At 36.9% G+C, this 20,222-nt stretch overlaps 1 protein-coding gene across 4 annotated transcripts in view; it reads left to right on the top strand.

Annotated features, from left to right (window-relative positions):
- Nucleotides 1-20,222, top strand: part of KDM4C (lysine demethylase 4C) — a 346,173-nt gene that overhangs the window by 34,345 nt on the left and 291,606 nt on the right. For all 4 annotated transcript variants that reach the window (XR_012495714.1, XM_019727138.2, XM_074330451.1 and 1 more), the window contains 3 exons: nt 1,318-1,478; nt 4,443-4,618; nt 5,705-5,819. Coding sequence is in view for 3 of the 4 variants with exons in the window: in XM_019727138.2 (XP_019582697.2) it covers nt 1,335-1,478; nt 4,443-4,618; nt 5,705-5,819 (435 nt within the window). In the remaining variant the exon portion in view is untranslated. Of the gene's footprint in view, nt 1-1,317; nt 1,479-4,442; nt 4,619-5,704; nt 5,820-20,222 lie in introns of those variants that run through there.

Here is a 20,222-nt window from a genome sequence, read left to right as displayed (position 1 = left end):
CAGGATATTTTCTGTCATATAGCAATGGATATCCATGCAGAATATTTTCTCCTTTAGATTGTAAGTTCCAAAAGGGTGGCAGGGTTTAATTTTGATGTATATCATTTTCCTCACGTGTACTTTGTGAGACAGACGTTTATTTAAACTTTAAATGAGTGATGATTACCTCTTTATCTATATGTGTAGTCCTGATCTGTTTTAACCTGTTATTATCTCATGACATGTTTTCCCTTTATTTAATCCATCCCTCACTTCCCAGTTTCTTTCTTTGTCAGGCAGATTACATTTATTTTAAATAAACAGTACAAGGAAAGCTTTGTTCTGAGGGGATTTGTTGTTTGAGTTGTTGGATGCCAGGCAGTATTACTACACCTGTAAGTAGGATGGGGTGGGTGGGACTCCTTTCTGGGGCAGGTAAACTAGTGCTTCTTTCATCTTTGCATTCCCTCTGCCTGGCACATACTAGGTGTTCAGTAATTGTTGAGGAATCGTCCTGTTCATTGACAGCAGGATTAAAGTTTGTGTTTTTGTAACACACCTACTGCCTACTTTTCTCCTTTGATTCTCTATAATCTTTTCTTTCTAAGCCCCAGACAAATTAACTTCCCCTCTCCATACCTGTAATACTTCCAAGTATTTCTACTGCCAGGGCTACTTTTTCTCTCATCTGTCAAACTCCTACAACTTCTTGTAAGTCTTAACTCTGCCCCTTTCTGAGTAACCCAGGTGGTTAGTGACTCCTTCCTGTGTACTGTTTTGTATTGCAGTTTGACCCCTAGAAAGTGAGAGTAGGCGATGAAGACAAAGCTTAGCCCTTCTTGGGTCTAGTACTTTAGCTTGGTGCCTGGCAATTTGATTGAATGGCTGACTGGAAATTATTATCGGAAAGCATGTTATGACAAGTGGAAACACACCTGAGTAAACTGTGTTGAGGATGTTGAACATTTTCCATGTTCTGTTCCACCCAGATTGGGCCTTTATACAGATGCGTATGTGAGAGTCTGTTTCCGAATGGCACGTAGGAACATCACCTGTGTAAACTTGCAAAGTCAGAAAATTCAGTCTTACTAGGAAGGATTTTGAGGAGGCCAGTGAGAGAATTAGGTCAGTGACTCAATCCCAGGAATAGGAGCTTGGGAGGAGTAACTAGAGGCAGTTTTTTTCAGCAGTCCAGGGAGAGATGAAGAATCATGGGTCATAGAAGGGAATGATAAGTAACTGAGAGTTCTTGGGGGAGCTGACATACAGGGGGGAAATGACCACCAGCCTTAACCGTGTAATAATTCACTGCTGACCATTGCATCATCTTCTCTGCAGAGACTGCTCCAGCCATCATGGAGGTGGCCGAGGTGGAGAGTCGTCTGAATCCCAGCTGTAAGATCATGACCTTCAGACCCTCCATGGAGGAGTTCCGTGAATTCAATAAATACCTCGCATACATGGAGTCTAAAGGAGCCCATCGAGCAGGGCTCGCAAAGGTGACTGTCCTCAGATCCTTTAAACCAGAATGGTCACTTGGCCTTTCATTTATGCTCTTAGTCTTCGTGATGTGGGAAGTTGTTTCTTCCAAAGGATGGTATTTGCAAAATCTTAGTTCTTGTTAATTCATATGGAGCACTTGTTTTTTTCAAAGAAGAATAACTATCTCATTTTTATTTTAACTCTTTATACTGTGTTTTTTTTTAAGCCAAAAATGATTCATAGAAACCAAAGAGAACCACATACAGTTTCAGAGGTGTGAGACTATTCATAACTTTCACCAGTTTCTCACAGGAGACAGTTATTAGCCTGAAGCTTAACCACTACTTGCCTCTTTGCTTCCCCTGACTCCTCTTCTTTCCTTGTTTTTTTTTCTTTCTCTCTTCTTTTTTAATTTAAAGTATGCAATTCAGTGGTGTTTTGTGTATTCAAAGAGTTGTACAACCATCACCAATATCTAAATCCAGAACTTTTCTTTATCCCCAAAAGAAACTGTGCCCATTAGCAGTCACTCTTTATTTCCTACTGTACCTTCAGCCCTAGGCACTAATCTCCTTTCTTTCTCTTATAGATTTGCCTGTTCTATTTTGTTTTCAGTTATTTGTTCACCAAGTATGGAGAGTGCATACTATGTACTAGGCACTGTAGTATGTGTTCTCAGTAGCATATAGCGAGGTTGTCTATAGTCTCATCTGAAACTAATATACCGTGGAGGAAATAAAATGTGTAATATTCCCATATTGCTAATAAAAAGTAAGTTAATATTAGACTTGGCAGTTTACATTCAATTTTTTTTGAGTTAATACTGTCATTTGCCAGTTGTGTACCATGGGCCAAGTCACTCATCTCCTGACCCCAAGTGTCTTCATCTGATGAAGCTTGACCCAAATCTTTCACAAAAGCCAGTTGCAGATACATTATAGATCTAAATGTGAAAGACAAAGCCTTAAAACTTTTAGAATATAAAATAGAATGTCTTTATGCCCTGGAGTAGGAAAAATACTTTTAAACAGAAGATCAAAGCAGTACCCATAAAGGCAAAAATGAACAAATTGAATTACATTAAAATGAAGAACTTATGTTTTTCAAAAGATACCCTCAAGAAAGTTACAGAGCAAGTTATGGAGTGATACAAAATATTTGATACACATACATGTAAATATTTACAAATGTACTCATGCACACATACACATCCAAGAATAACCAGAATACATAAAGAATCCCTATACATTAGTAAGAAAAAGACTGACAGTGCAATAGTAAAATGGGTAAGAGACTTGAATAAGCACTTTACAAAAGAGGATATTTGTAGGACCAGTAAATATATGAAAAGGTTTCTTTAGTTTTGCAGATGCAAATAAAACCCCGGCTTGAGTACTATTACCTACCAGGAGGATTAAAATTATATTGAGCAACAATACACAGTGATGAGAATGTGTAGCAACAGGAACTCTCAGTCATTGCTGGTTGGAATGTGAATTGGTACAACCACTTAGGCAAAACTTTGGTAGTAACTGGTAAATTTGATCTACACATATCCCCTTTATAGTAATTTCAGGGTTATGAATGTCTGTGTATGTATGAGTATTTTAGAGAACCATGTGCGCATGTACAGCTGCAGCTGTGTACAACCATATTAATAGCAGTGTCATTTGCAATAGTCCAATAGTCAATAATTAGAAAAGAACCAAGTGACCACCTGTGGTCACCAACTTATAAATAAATATTTATATGAAGGGACACTGAGTAGGAATGAAATCAATGAACTTCAGTTACATAGTCCATCATATTTGAATCTCACAAAAATATTTAGTGAAATACAAAAGATAAGCCTCAAAGAATATATGTATATATGGATGACTACATTTGTATATAGTTCAAAAATGGGTGTTAAGGATGCATCCCCGGGCATAAAACTATATAGCCCAACAAGGAAATGAATAGCATAAATTCCATGATAGTGGTTACCTTTCAGGCAGAGAGGGGTATGTTTGGAAAAGGGCACTTGGAGGGCCTCTGGGGTGCCAGCAAGAGCCTGCTTCTGATACCTGGGTGGTGGGTACTTTGGTATGCTTTACAATAATTCACAAAGATACATATTTATGGTTATCTATTTTCTGTATGTGTGCTATTTATATTTTGCACTCAATTTAAAAAAAAAGTTGTCTTAAATAAAAACAACTTCTAAAGGTAGATAAATTCCAGCTAGAAATCTAAACTTAATTCATAACTTTGTCTCTTCTAATTTTTAATTATCTAAATATGTATTTGTGGTCTTAGTGTTTACTCGTCTTTCCATTATTAGTAATTAAGTGTTTAAATACTATGGGAAAACAGTGGTGGGCTAAGCTACCTCCTCTTACAGGCACATAAGAATTGATAGTTGACATCTTTTTCCTACTCCATGTTCAGTGACATCATGTTGGTAAGCTCTAATTGGCCATGGTGGTAGTAGTTACCATGGTAACAGACAAAAGGTACAAGTCAAGGTTTCCCCCATCTTCCCAGAAAGCTGGTTGTTAAACATTTACTAGCACAACACTCTGCTATTTGCCATATTGTGTGAGAGGTATTAAAGAAAATAATATTGACTAAACAAATATTTACTTATTTTTCTTATTAATATAAATAGTACTTGACCTTCAAAAGTTATTTTACTCGTCTGTGTGTCTCTCAATTTTACATTTAATTGAGAGGTTAACAGTATTAACTAAAAAGTGAAGTTAATACGAGTACAGTATTTGATACAGTGAGTACTCAATACATTTTACTGCTTAAAAAACGGTATCAGTAAGGCGAATATTTGGGAGAATGTGAGCATTTCCTGTAATGTGAATCTTCACAGTTCTTTTACATGTTTGTCATAGAAATGCTGACCAATTCTTCCCTTGTATTCTGTTGGAATATGAAAGCTAAATAACTACCTGGAATATTTTCAAGATAACATTTTATTTTATGTTTAGGTGATTCCTCCTAAGGAGTGGAAGCCAAGGAAGTGCTATGATGACATCGATAATTTGCTCATTCCAGCACCGATTCAGCAGATGGTCACAGGGCAATCAGGACTGTTCACTCAATATAACATCCAGAAAAAAGCCATGACGGTGAAGGAGTTTAGGCAGCTGGCCAATAGTGGCAAGTGAGTGTCTTCACTTTGCAGTTTTTATTTCTTTCAAAGATGTACATGGACATGACCAGAAACCAAGTAGACAGAGGAGCTTGTAGTGAAAATGAAATGAATCTCCTGCACAATCTCTTGGAATCTAATTTAACTGTTTTCTGTTCTTCAGGTTGTTGCCTACTTACATTTAATTTACTGCTAAGAAAATTATTCCTCATGCTATCATCTCATTCATAGTATCTGTAAATGGGGTTTTAAAAAATCTTCACTGCCATAAGTTTTTTTATTATGCTCATGATTTATCTTTGTTAGACAAGTTTTCTTCTTTGTGTGACAATGTTTAAATCTTAAATGATAAATTACACATATTAGAGAATGAATAATTTAAAAAGAAGATCCTTGAGTGACTTAAAGGGCCACCATTATTATGTTAGGTGCCAATTGCGGATTGAAAATATTAAAAAACAAATGTTACGTTGCTGCTGACATGTACTATGTAGTTAGGGCTACAATGGTTGCATCTGTACTGAAAATGCACATTGTTTTTTCTTGTCATTATTCTCTAAACAATATAGTATAACAACTATTTACATAGCATTTACATTGTATTAGGTATTATAAGTAACCTAGAAATGATTTAAAGTATATGAGAGGATGCATGTAGGTTATATGCAAACACTACACCATTTTATATAAGGACTTGAGCATCTGTGGATTTTGGTATTCGTGGGGGGTTCTGGAACTAATTCCCTGTGGATACTGAGGGATGGCTGTATAGTATACTCGTATTTGGTTAAAGATTTAAAAAATATTTTGAGAGCTGATATGATTAATTTTCTGCTTCTATTATTGATACTTTCAGCAAAGTGTTTTCCTTATTAGTCAAAATATGAAGTTTCTTAGAATTATTTAGGAATCTTAAGAGTATTCAGGTATCTATGACAAATGCATTTGTATATTTACCTGTTAGATTTGACAACATGAGCTGCTTGTGATATTTTCATTTTGATAGAATTTTCTTTAGAAAGTGATTTAAATGAAATGGGTGGGGAGAATCTTAAAATTGTCTTACTATTTATCCTTTTCTTCATTTACCTTTTGCAGATATTGTACCCCAAGGTATTTGGATTATGAAGATTTGGAGCGCAAGTACTGGAAGAACTTAACTTTCGTGGCACCCATCTATGGCGCAGACATTAATGGGAGCATATATGATGAGGTATAGTTATAATATGATAGGCTTTGTAAAGGATCATTTTATGGCACTATTTTTGTTACCATTTTAGGTAGTTAGCAAGTAGTCATTTGTGACACTTTGTGTGGTTCATAATTCCTCACAGGAAATAAAGACACATTGGTGGGATTTCAGCAGCTGGTAATTTTCAAATTGAAACCAGCTAATTGTACAAATACCTGATTGTTCAGCAGTAATATACTGTGTGGCTCTCTGACTAATCTTTAAATTATATTATATTTTCTTTGAAAGAAAAGCTTATAAAAATATTTGGAAAACAGGAAATATTATCCATAATACAATATTGAGTCAAAAGCAGTATTTTAGTATTCTTCCAGTCGTTTCCCCCTTATTTAAAAAAGTTTTATTTGAACAGGCTTATATTCTCCTTTTTTTTCCAGACAGATTATGAGATTTTTTTTTTTTTTTTTAGAGAAGCACATATTATTAGTCTTTCCAGTTACTTTTCATGAGAACATAATCCACTAGATACCATCTAATCCTTTTTGTCTCTACCCGATACTTGTAAACCCTATTTCTAAAAATCTTTCCTTTTTGAAACCTTTTAATCCCTCTCTCATTGTTGTACTTTGAAAAATTTCTTGCTTAACAAAAGGATGAAGTAATGCACGGAACACCTGGTACCCTACACCCAGTTTTACCAGTAGTGAATGTTTGGCAAATTTGCTTTATGATTCTCTGTTGCTCTGTCTTTGTCTCTGTCTCTCTGCTGTAACATTTGAAAGTAAATTGTAGACATTATGACAGTTCACCCTTAAATACTTCAGCATGTGTCTATTAATTATAAGTCAATTTAACATTTATGTAATATCATCTAATATACAGACCATATTCATAGATCCTTAATTGTCCCAGGAAGGTTATTTATAAACTACTTTTTTTCTCCCCATTTGAGGGAACCAGTCAAGGACATTCCCATATAATTAATAAGTGACCTATAGGGTGGTACTTAGAGGCTACATGAATATCTTTTTTTCCCAATAGCCTTTTGGTGAATTTACATCCATTGATAATCCTTGATGGAGTCAATTATTAAGTATTTTGAAACCTTTTATATTTTGAAATATAAAACAAGCAGGAAAGTGCATAAAATATAAACTTAAAGCTTCATGAATTATTGTAAGGTGAACACCTATGAGTATGTACCATCACTGACATTAGGGAAAACATTACCTGCACCCCAGAGTTCCTACATGCCCTCTTTACCTGTCATACTCTGTCCCCTTCCTCCAAGGATAATCATTCAGACTATATGGTAATCACTTCCTTCTTTTCTCTAAAGATCTTGTCTATTGTGTCTCGTTTCTGAATTTTATATAACTAGAAGAGTCATTCAGTATGTATTCTTTTATGTCTGCCTTCTGTCATACCTTATTACATTTCTAAACTTGATACATTGTGTATACCTGTAGTTCATTTATTTTCATTGCTGTATATTATTCTATTGTACGTATGCACCAGTTTATTTATTTGTTACGCTACTAATGATAATTTTGGTTGCCCCTAGTTTAGGCTTTATGCTCAAAACTTCTGTGAATGTTTTGCACATGTTTCCCAGGGTATGGAAGCATGCATTTGTATTGGGAGTATGCCTAGGAGTGGTTATAAGGTATGTGCCTGGGTGTGCTTTAGAAAAAAACTGTTTTCCAATTCACACCTTCTATAGCAATGTTTGCGAGTCCTTATTGCTCTCATTCTCTGTGAACTATTATCGTCAGTCTTTTAATTTTAGCTACTCTGTTGGGTGCACGTAGTAGTATTTTCTTGTTTTAAATTGCGTTACGATTTTTCCCCCTTATTTTCAATGGCTGTTTGGATTTCCTCTTTATCAAAGTGTCTATTCAAACCTCTTGTACTTTTTTCTTTTGTGTCATGCTTTTCTTATTGATTTATAGTTTTCATACATTTTGGATAGGAGGTAGTGTCACAATTTCTGTTTTTCTGTATGGATTTCCAGTTATTGAACACTGTTATTGAAAGGACCGTTCTTACTTTTGAATGTGGACTGGGTATTAGATGATATTGTGGAATTACTGTTGTCCTATTACATGTAATGATGGCATGGTGGATATATATATATATATATATATATATATATATATATATATATATGATGGTGGAGATACATATACATATATATGCATATATATATGTGTGTATATATATATATATATATATATATACTTTTTTTTCTTATCAGTTGAAGATGCACACATGAAAAATATACAGGTGAAATTACATGGGGTCTGGGATTTGTTTTTAAGATATTTCATAAACTAAAATGGAATGGATATAGTTGAATGCAAATTAACAAAATATTGGCAATTGAAGCTAGATGATAGATTATATGATGTCTTAAATATGTATGTTTGGAATATTAAAAATAAAAGTTAAAAAAAGAGAAAACATCCTTTTCCATTTTCCTTTTGGATTTTTAGTAGTACAAATAACTTTTGTATTGAGAATTTTTTGTTTATTAATAAGATAGTACGTGCCCATGTATGAAAAATGGAAAAATAGGGAAAATATGCAGAAAAAAAATAAAAAATTACTTATAAACTTACCAAACAGGAATAATCATTTTATGGTTTCCTTTTGGCTTTTTATCGTGTGTGTGTGTGTGTGTGTGTGTGTGTGTGTGTGTATTTGTGTATTCTTGTTCTTGCATATGTGTATGTATTTCCCTACTAAAGAGCTGAGGAGGTTTTAACAGTATTTTGGCTTCAGAAGCATTTTCAGTATTGGTCTCCCGAGGATCATTTCTGTATATTCTACCTCCAGCCATTTCTAAACAGCCAGTTTCAAATTATACCTTGTATTAAGTCGTTGCTATTTCAATTGCAAGTGTATTCTTATTGATTTATTCTCTAGTGATAATGAATCTCTTTTAAGTTTAACATGTTATGGTTATTTTACACTTGCGAAAGGGACTGCTTCTGTAAGTCACCCCTATAGAACATAGCACCTCGTCTTATTAAACTAGCTTCTGGGGTATTTTCATTGGCATGGGTGAAGGCATGTAAATACTGTTGATATTTTACAGTTGAGGCCCAGAGAAGTTACATCGCTTTTCCAAAGTTCTGAGGCCAGCAGAGGGGCTGCCAAGTGCGCTTCTTCCACACACCAGTTTTAAGGAAGCAGTTATGTATAGTTGTGGAAATGTGTTAAACTAGGTCAAAGTCAGCTACCAGTTTCGCCTGAGCTGATGGTTTATTTTGTGCCTCCTCTGTAGTTCCTTCCCTGTGGTATCCTGGCAAGCTTTCAGGATTCTGAAAGGAAGACTGAGCTGAGGAAAATCATTTGGATCCGGGGCTGAGAGGTTGCACGCCCAAGTGCTCTAAAATAAAATGAAATTTGGCCTAAGTTATTTCTTTCTAACCACCCCTTGGGATCATTGAGTTCTTTATTCCTTTTTCCATATGTAATTAAGAGTTGGAAGCACCATGTTTGGGACGATTTTCAGAACAATTGACATAAAACTGCCCCGAACTAGCTTTCTATATTTGATTGTGAAATAACAGCTGGTATTAGCCCAATGGACTTTGGTTTGCTATGATTATCAATTTACTGCTGGTGTTTGAAAATTAGCTTCAAGGGAACATTGATTTTAGACTGCAGATTTGAGTAACTTAAGTTATTAAAATCCAGTGAATAAAATCCACTGGTTTGTAAACATGCAGTTTTAAAATATCCTCTTGGGAGCCAGGCTTGGGAGCCAGGAATCTGTCACGTTGGTAGGACCTACAAGGCATAGTATTTCATGGAATTCTTGGAGGCTCTGCTGGAGCATTTAGTCGCTTCAGAGCTGAGCTGACATTTTCAGTGCTTTTGTAGCATAAAGAAAGTCATGAGAGAGATGTTGTAAACTGCTGCTGGTAAACAAAACCAATCACACTAAAGACATCTCAATGCAGACAAACAAAAAATAACTTGTAGTTGCCTCCTTGAGGTAGATGGAAAGTAACAAGAAAAAAGGGTGCATTAAAGAGAGATAAAGAGTGAGTGGAAGAACAACCCGTAACTGTCAGGAAAATTCAAAATCATCGCAATGAAAAAAAGCCCATGTATTGTTTTGCTCTTTACTGTTGTATCCTTGCATTGTTTTACTGTTCAGCTCAATATTTAAATTGTGTTGGGAACTGGCTTGTTATGGTTCATGGCATTATTTTGAAAGGGGTTATAGTTATATAAATTGCGGTCCCCCTAATTTCTGGTTATGGCTGTTTCCTTTAATCTTAAAAGAATGATTGAAAAACCATAGCACTTTTTTTTTTTTTTTTTTTTTTTTTTTTTTGGTGGGAGTGGGAGTTCTTGGAGAGGGTGTGGGGAGGTAAAAGAAATTGTTGGTGCCGGGTACAAAGATGGATAAGGATCGTTGTTCTCAAATAATTTCCAGAGGGGTTAAGGGGCAATAAGGTGTAATGAACTTGGCCATAAGGCAAGAATGGGGTTCCATGGAGCTTGGAGGAGAGGCACTTAGAGCAGTTTGGCACTGAAGGAAGACTTTCTGGAGGAAAGGGCTATCTGAACTGGGCCTAGATGAGTAAGTTCGAGTTAAGTAAAGGACGGAGAGGGGAGGATAGTGCAGGAACTGGGTAAATTTGAGGGTAAGGCCACACTTAGTAATCTCTGTCCTGTTGCTGAATTTGGAGGCTTTTAGCTGCACTGGGCGTGAGGAAGGTGAGGCAGACATAGGCTAATGGCTGTGGGATCAGCCTGAGGCTGGAGACAGGGCTCCGGGCCTGGGCCCCCATGGTGCCGTGGCGGCCTGTCCTGCTCAGATGTTTGTCTTGTGGTGTCAGGCAAGGAGGTCTGCACAGGAGTTGGGGGAGCGGGTGTTCTTGAAGGACTACTTGAGAACAATTGGCCTTGATAGTAAAGCGGGAAGGGCCTGCAGATCCCAGGGTATGAGTGTTGGCCCCTGGTTCATTCTGCTGCTGCTTTCAAAGCTTGATTTTATTGGGAAATACTAAAAAAAGCCTGTCAACATCATAGGCAGTAGCCTATGGCAGCAGTAGCAGTAACATAATTTAAACAAACTACTATTTTTTTAAAAACAAAATACCAAGACTATCAAAGGCATGCAGTGACAAAACCCAACCTTTATATCTATGATGCAGAGCAGGGCTTGGCAGTCAGATTCTGCCTGTTGCTTTTCTTTGTAAATCAAATTTTATTGGAGCATAGACTTACTCATTTACATATTATATATGTCTTTTTTTTTGCCCTGCAGGCAGAGTTGAGTAGTGACAGAGAATGCATGGTTCACAAAAGCTAAAATATTTACTGTATGGCCCTTTGTAGGCAAAGTGTGCCAACCCCTAATATAGAGACATAATTATTTGCTCCCGGGAATGGATGCTCAAAACCTTTTTGAGGTTGATGGGATAAAATTCTGAATGTTCTCAGGAGAATGAAATTCATATACATTGACTGCTTTGATACCTAGAGGAAATGAAATTGAAATGTGTCTTGATGTCAGGAAACTTCTATAATTAAAGAAGTTCCTGAGCTTAGAAGTAGCGCCACCTGTGTTTTTGGGTGGCCCTATGTGATTCCTTGATAACAGTAACATTTGCATAAGAGTCCTAAGATCTCTACTTTTTTGTGTTATGTTTCACTAGTTAGCCTTTGCTAACTGTACATTTATAAAGTTAGCCCTTTGTTAAAAGAAGTGTGGGACTTTCTTTAGGACACAAACACACAAAAACGAAGATACAAAAGAGAAACAGAGAGAAGAGTCCTATAACTGTGTGGGATGATTTGACTTGGGTAAGGGACATGATCGTTAGCAGGTATCTGTAGGAAATAACAGAAGGTAGAACATTTCTGGGGTAGCTAATAACCACGTGCACTTTCGCAGACCTTTGAAGGCAGAGTGCATCTCTTTGCTCTGTGTATGAGAGCTAAGAGGCATCAACATTATTTACTTACACTAGTGCAGTGCAGAGTGAGTCATTCAGGCTTGTGTTTTATGCTATTTTGGGCTGCATTTCTAGTAATACCTGTCATATAGTATAATGGTGATCCTCATAATGACGATAGATAATGGTTCATTGAACCGAGGTTTGCAATGAAGTTCTATATGCTTTACTTAGGCTGGTGATTATCTTCCTATTCCTTAATACTAGAAGGATCTCCAAGAGTATGGTCAGATTTCAAGAGTCTTTGCAAGATTTTCCCTTAGTTGAGTGGTGACAGCCCCTCCCGTAAGCCTCACCCACCTCCACTATCACCCAGGCTTTCTGGTTTGAATGCGTCGTATCATTACAGGCAATGCAGTGTGCAGTGGCCCTTGGGAGCTGATGTTTTCAGAGTAGTGCGGCAACCAAGAGTGTAGCTTATCCTCATCATTATAGTTCCCACTTAAGAGCACTTTAGCCCTCTGTGGATGCTTTATGACCAGGTACTTCTTCTTTATGACCAGGTACTTCTTTCTTCTGAAATAAACCTATGAGATGGCATTACATTAAGATTGAAAATTTCCTTTGTGTGTTGCCATCTTTGATGATAGTTTTCTGCAGTTCACTGGAGGAAAACAGCTACATCTCACAGTGAGGGGAAGCTGCTTCACCCAGGATCTATAACTTGTGCCGCATCACTATTCTTAAGTCTCCCAGATTGGTGTTGAAACTCAGCTCTTTCACGGAATCATGTTCTTCCCCTTTTGCAACTACCTCCAAATACCCAAGGGTGTCCAGCACCCTCTCCTGTACCAGCCCGGGACTCGGTGGTCTCCTATCCCGAGAGTGGCTATCAGTCCACTGCACAAGGAATTTGTCTAATTTTTCAAATATTGTGTTGGCTTAAGTTACAAGGTTAAGCTTTCCAGGAACAACATTGCTCTCTTCAGTAGATGGAGACATGTCAAGATCATGCCTCGTGCTTCCCTCCCTCCACATGTGTTGTCACCTCCAACTCTTTCTAATGTGTGGCCTTTTATGCTCACTGACCTTCTTCTTGGGCGTTTTCACTGTCTCAGAAGATGTTTTCCCTATATAATGATGGGAAGATGACAGCAGTGATGCCTAATACATTTAATGTGGGCACAAGGTATAACCGTGTTGGAAGAATAGCTGACGTGCAAGTGAACTGCCGCCTACATTCTTTTACCTGGATTTGTATACAACTGAAAGGATTCTGTGGGTGAGTATTCACAGTCATTATAGAGAGTTTTGGATTCGCATAGTGAATTTTGGGTAAGGAAATATAGTTGTTACAAGAAATACTTGGAAAATAAGTACAGAAAGTGAAGGGTACCTGTATTTATGTGACTATTTCTTCTTCAGTAGACTCTGAGTTCAGTGGTGGCAGCTACCATTTCTTAGAGGTTCTCTAGCTCCTATCATGGTGTCTGCTGCAAAGAATGCAACTAAGTAATTATAGAATTGATGAGTGTGTGACATTGGAAAAATACTCTGAGGCCAGATTATGGAGTTCCCTGAATGTTTTTGGTAATTATTCTGTACATCTTGAAGAACCATTTAAGATTGTGTAATGGGGAAGTGATAGGATCAGAATCATACTTTGAAAAGTGTTATCAGACAATGGTCTGCAAACTGGACTTACCACAGCAAGAGGCTTAGAAAGTGCCTTGAGGAGGAGGAAGAGAGATGGGTTAGAGTGATCTTCTCTGGTGTGTGTGTTTCTGAACACTAATACCCTGAGATAGTGGTTTTCAAATTGTTTGGTCTCCGGACCCCTTTACTTTTTTAGTAGTTTATTGTGGACCTCAAAGAGCTTATATTTATGTAGATTACACCTATCCTCATTATATTAGAAATTAAAACTAAGAATGTTTAAAGTATTTATATTTAATTCATTAAAAATAACTTACTTTTTTGATAAAAATGACTACATTTCCCTAAATAAAAAATTTAATGAGAGGAGTGATATTATTTTACTTTTTTTTTACTCCAAATCTCTTATGTCTAGCTTAATAGACGAACTCTGGATTCTTGTCTCTGCTTCTGTACTTAATCTGTTGTGGTATCACGTAGCCTCTGGAAAACTCCATCTTATGTTCATGTAAGATTGAGGGTGAAAAAGGCAAATACTGCCCTGGTATAATGAGGAAAACAGCTCTGATGCCACAGACCCTTTGATGGGCTCTGGGTGTCTCCCAGTGGTCCCCAGATAATACTTTGAAAACCGCTACCTTAAGATATTTAGCAAAAGATTCATTCTCTGATCTCACTCTACATAGGTGATGTAGGGCCCTTGCGGCAAGGTGAACGATTCTTGTTTACTGACCTTCAGGTATCGCATCCTTGGTACGTACCTCAAATACCTAATCATATCTGGAGATGGTGATTCTCAAACTGGCAGCCATGGGATTCTTTGGGGAACATCATGCCATATGTTCTGAGATATAATTCAGGAAAAATTTTACAAGCAGAAAATGGACTTAGGATGTGAACTCAGGCACTGCATCTGAGAATGTATAAAATGTTTGAAATTATATTTCCAAGATTTTCCTTTATTATCAATTTGCTAGTTTATTGCTTTTGTCATCGAGGTATTTATTAATAGACAATTGATAGAAAATTCAAAACAGTTTGAAAAACACTGGCGAACTTCAAGACAAAAATATAATGTCTTATACTTTATATTTGTTCTTGAGAGCCCGGGAAAATTTTTTTTTTGGCTATGCATGTACTAGGTGGATGGGTGTGCATATGGGGCCCTCTTTCTAATTTCCATTTTCAGTTTTCTTTATAGTCTGTGATGACAAATATATGAATTTTTAAGGTAAAAATTACCTTTTGTTAATATAAATGTTAAATATAAAAAAATTGGTATTATGTAAGAGAAAATTGAAATTGCTCATAATCCTGGCATTCAGAGACACTATGTAGCTGTCAGAAAAATTTAGTGCATTTCTTTCTAATGTTTTTTCTTGATTTAATGCTTGATAATTGTATTTATTTAAAACAGATGTGGTATCCCAGTGAGCATAGTTTGGTCTTTTCTTTTCTCCCTCCCATGTTAACACATTGTGAATGCTTTTCCATGATAATAGATGTTCTTCAACAGGTGATTTAATATTTATTTTATCTGTCTTAATTTTATTGGTAGGATGGTTTTCTTAGATAGAGGACAGCAGATGAATCTAATGTGAACAGGGTTGCAGGCAGGCTGTGGAGGCAGGGAGGGCATGACAGTTCCTTGTCTTGTGTGGGTCAGTGTGGGGTAGTTCACAGTCCATAATGGGGTGGCCAGGTTGTTGCTCACCTGAGAGACTGGCAGTTTGCCACATACACTGACTGCCTGATGTCTTGCCTTTTCTTTCCAGCCTCTTGAAATAGGCTTTATTAAACAGTACAGAACACTTGACCCATTTACTTATATAATCAGGGCCTCTAATCCCTAGCTGTGATTTTCAGGGATGCTGTGTCTTTGCTTTAGAGTCTTCTTCTATAAAGGCAAGAAGCTCTCTGAGTTTCCTCCCAGTTTAATAATGTTTGCTTTATAATCCGCAACATTTCTTCAAGAAGGTGAAATGAATTCTTTGATAGGGAATTTTTATGAGTTTTAGATTTCTTTTGTATTAGAATTTTGTCAAGATCCCCTTTACAAAAAAAATCTGTTGGCTGAAGCCTGGGAATCTTTTCATACCAAGATTTTTTAGTCTTACTAGCAATGAGGTTTATAAGATGCCTTTTATTCCTCTTCCCGCAATTGGGTAGCTTAATACTTTCATCCACCAGATGGTGCCCTTGGACAACAAATACACGCATATCTGTGGGTTTCCAATGAGGCAAAACAGTTTCAACTGTTTGAGTCACCAGGAGAGTTCCTTTCTATTTTGTATTTTTATCATGTCAGGTTATCATTTATCCTGAAATAAGAAATGATTTGAAGCCAGAACACTAACTGTGTATGTAATTTTCACATTCAAGGTAAAATGTCATTATTCTAGACATGTTTTGGTGCAGAGCAAACTATTGGCCTATAGGAACGTGGCTTTTAGATTTTAGTTCTGTGAAATAAAGCTTACAGTTAATCAAAACTCAGTATTTGCCAGCATGTTATGGCTCATCTTCAGTGAATGACGTCTTAGCCTGCGTGATCCCCAACTATGCCATCCAGAAAAGGGAGGTGGTGGTAGTTTTATTCACATTGCATCAGGAATGTTCCATCAGTCTGGAAGCTATGTTTTCTGAGAGGTATTGCCAGGGAATTGTTGATGGAAGAGGGTGAAAGCTCAGGTGCAGGGTGACCTCAGAGTACATGGTTACTGCACTCAAGTGTGTTGCATGTGAGAGGGTTAGGTGGGACCACTGTGGGGAGAATCAATATTGTCTCTGGAAGAACTTTTCTAAAGAATAACAGCTGCCTCAGAACAGATTGGGCTGCTCTTGGGATAAGGAGCTACTGACCTTGGACTATTCATGGGAAAAATGGTCTGATCTTATGTTGAAAATGACTTAGAAGAAATTTGGGTTGGATAGAACTGATCATTTTTATTTTACCTCTTCTCTTTACCTGTCCACTGGTAAACCTCACCATTCGAGCATACTTAGGTGTTCAATAAAGTGCTACATTGGTAAACCAACAAATGTATGTGGAGCCCCATGCTGAGTGGTTATGGGAGTGTGAGAAGCCTGGGGGATATCATGTGTTTGCCAGTGTAAGGTGCTTACTAGTTAGCTGGAGAGTCATGAATGGTTTCCTTAAGGGATAAATAACATGTACTGGGCAGACAAGGTACCCCAGGGGTGGTAGGAATATTATGTACCATAGGAGTGTAAAGAGGTTAAGCTTCTGGGGACTTGCACAATCCCTGAGGTTGTGGTGAGAATTCAGGGTACCAGTCGGCATCAGACTTGAGAGCCACTGTGAGGAAAGAGGACACTAAAGTTTTCTTTTTCTTTTATTTATTTATTAAATTTTATTGGGGTAACAATTGTTAATAAAGTTACACAGATTTCAGGTGTACAATTCTGTATTACATCATCTATAAATCCCCTTGTGTGTTCACCACCCAAAGTCAGTTCTCCTTCACCATATGTTTGATCCCTTTTACCCTCATCTACCAGCCACCTCCCCCCTTACCCTCTGGTAATTAAGTTTTCTGAGGGTACTGGGTGGTCAGTATGCTTGGTGGGTTGGATATCTGTGGGAAAGTGTTAGGAAAACAGCAGTGGGAATTACTGAAGGGTAAAGAACATGAAACCCAGAGGTGACAGAACAGAGTTTTAGTGCTGAATTTGGTGGTGATCATAAAATCATTGATGATTTCACGTGGAAGGAGTCTTGGAGATCATCTGTGGGAGCCAACATATTTATAGTTGAGGAACCTCAGACTGAAATATTAGGATCTATCCAAGATGAACTCACTTAGTGACAGACTGGGAGACCCCTTTTCCCATTCTCTTTCTACTATTTTAGACTGTCCCCAGGAAGGATGTTGAGAACTTTGAGCTATGTTGTATACTCTGAATATCTTCATCTTTTGGATTACTATTTGCCAGTGTCTTCACTGGGTGCTAGTATCTTCAGAAGCAAGCTTCTTCTGTTCCCACAGCAGCTGTGGCCTTGCTGGCAGGTTTACAAAAGGATTTTGATAGGGAATGTATATTTGAAGCCCAGCTCCCACTTTGGTCCCATTTAAAAAAAAAAGGAAGATGAAGGTAATCTAGATTTCATCTATATTACAATTTTTAGACAGGGAAGCAGGTGTTTTTTTCTTTTTTTTTAAAACAGGGAATTTATAAATAGAGTAGAAATATTCAGATAACTATTGTCAAAAGGAACTGTTGATCCAAACTTTCTACTTCTAGAATCTATTTTAGAAGTGATCAGAAATGATCAGTGTTTATGCACCAAGATTATTTTCTAGGTTTTTTTTCTACATTAAAGCAAAGAATGTAAGACAACCTATATATCACAAAGGAAAATAATTATTCAAATTGCTATAGACATAAAGTAATGTGTACAGTAAAATAAATGTTAGGGAAATGTTCACAATTCAATAAGTGAATAAACCAAGATTACTGTGTATAGAAATGTTCCCAAGATCTTGAAATGCCCACGCGGTATTGTATAGTTATTGTACTGTATTGTATTGTATATAATATGTATTATGTATACTTCCCTCATAAATCATCTGTTTGACCATGGGAAGAGAGTGGCAGGTCTGGCTGAGATGGAGAGGTTGGGGAGCTGCTTCCACACACCAGCTTCTTAGTGTGGATTCCTCAAAATGAGTCCCCACTTGTCAGTGGGCTTTTGGGGTCACTAGATCAGAGTTAGAGCCATGAATTCTAGGAGTGTGATTCTAATTATGTTCTAATTAATTAAAAAATTTTTTTTCAGTTAGCATAATTACTTTTTTTATTAGTTTCAGGTGTACAAAGTAACGTACTAGACATGTACACCCCTCACTAATTAAAAACAATTTTTAAAAATTAAAGTTTATATATCATTAAAATGATAACATGGTTTTCTCTTATTTGCAGGTTTAAAGTTTGCTTTAAAAATAAAAACAACTTATATTCCAAATGTTCTACAGTGAGAAAATATAGTTTAATATTCAGGAAAATTATTGTTTGTTTTCCTTTTTTCATTGAAGGAATAATGTTCAGCCTATGTTTATGATCCAAAATTTACATTGTGAAGAATGAAAATGAAACCATTGGAAATTCCTTAGGTGGTTTTTCTTTATGAAGAATGAAAGGAAAACTTAACACGAACAGCCCTCTGCCAAGTGTTATGAGAGTGTGTTAAATCTCAAAGTGCCTTACGTGAGAAATAGCAACAAGAGAGAAATGAAGCAAGGTGGAAAATAAACAACGGGGAGAAACACAAGAAAGGTAGATAGAGTCCTCTTGAGGAATTGCAAGAAACAGGCATATTCTTTATTTAAACTGGGATTTTCCTGGAATTAGTTGTTATAAAAAAGGCTTAAGTTCAGCCCATACTTTGGTACCATTTAAAACACAAGTGGCTTCCATTTTTTCTCTAGTAGGAACATAGTAGTGTCACAGACACTGATATGTTACTTTCTTAATATAATCCACTAGAGAATAGGGGAGGTTGGGACCTACAGATTTGGTTACTAAAGAGGAAATGGATCAGTCAGATATTATTTTGCTGTCCGGAATAGAGACCTTAAAATCAATGGCCAAAACAAATTAGGTCTTTAATTTTCATGTAAAAATTTACGGCAGGCAGTTTGGGGCCAGTGTGTTGGTTCCATGATGTCATCATAGATCCATACTCCTGGCAATTTCTTCTGCCATCCGCACTATGTGATCCATACCCTTGTGCTTTCCTCGTGGCTGCTCGAGCTCTACTAATCACGTCTGCATGTCTGGTGGATGGTACAGGAGGAAAAAGGAAGAGTACAGAGGACCTGTGCCTGCTGAGGCAGCCCCTTCAAAGGTCTCTCCTGGAAACCTTGCCCAGTGGTGACCACTTACACTTCATTGGCCAGAACCATGATGTACCATGACTAGCCTTAGCTGCAAGAGAAGCTGGCAGTGCAGGTTTTATCGCTACATTGTTCTTTCAATTCAATGGAGTTCTAATAGTAAAGAAGGTGAAACTCGATGCTATAAACCTAGGCAGTCTCTGTCATAAAAGTTTATTATAAGATACAATGATTTTGAAATACTGTGTTATATTGCAGTATAATACATTTTAAAGAGTTGAATGAGACAAGGGGCTTAGTAGTCTAGAAAATATGAATGCATTCATAAAGATCACTGTGTTTTTAATTTCCTATATGTAAAAATAACTTGTCAGGGTCTGAGTATGGGGTTTTGCTATTTTATTAAATGTTGAGATATTTGATCCTCTTTAAAGGAGAATAGAGCTTCACATAGTTCAGGTTCCCTTTAGGATATTCTAGAAGGGCTACATTTTGGTAGGTATGTAAAATAAAGTTAAAAATTCTGTTTATTATTTCTGTGATTTTTAAAAATAGAGTTCATCTGTGGGTGGATCCTGTATGCCAGGGGTGTCCAAACTTTTTTCAACGTTTTTTTACCAAGGGCCATATGCGGTAAAATACACAAACAGCCGGGCCACTCACTCAAGGTGAAGTATGTATTGCCTCACCTGGTTTATTTAAGTAAACTAAATATATTTTTGGAATTTGCTGCGGGCCAATTAACAATGGATTGCGGACTGCAGTTGGCCCGTGGGCCGCAGTTTGGACACCCCTGCTGTATGCCTAAGCCTAGATTTCCAAGTCATCTTCTTGACAGGTAGTCCTTTAATAAAACAGAAAGTGAAAACTACAATCACTAAATTAGAGTCTGTCCCTGACTTAAAATGATTCAACTTATGATTTTTTGGCTTTATGATGGTGGGGAAGTGATGTGCTTTTGATAAAAACAGTTCTTTAAATTTTGAATT

This window comes from Rhinolophus sinicus, linkage group LG04, assembly GCF_036562045.2.
Source record: "Rhinolophus sinicus isolate RSC01 linkage group LG04, ASM3656204v1, whole genome shotgun sequence".
Classification (NCBI taxonomy): Eukaryota; Metazoa; Chordata; class Mammalia; order Chiroptera; family Rhinolophidae; genus Rhinolophus; species Rhinolophus sinicus.
Note: the sequence above shows the minus strand (reverse complement) of the source record. Positions and strands in the feature narration are given on the sequence as shown.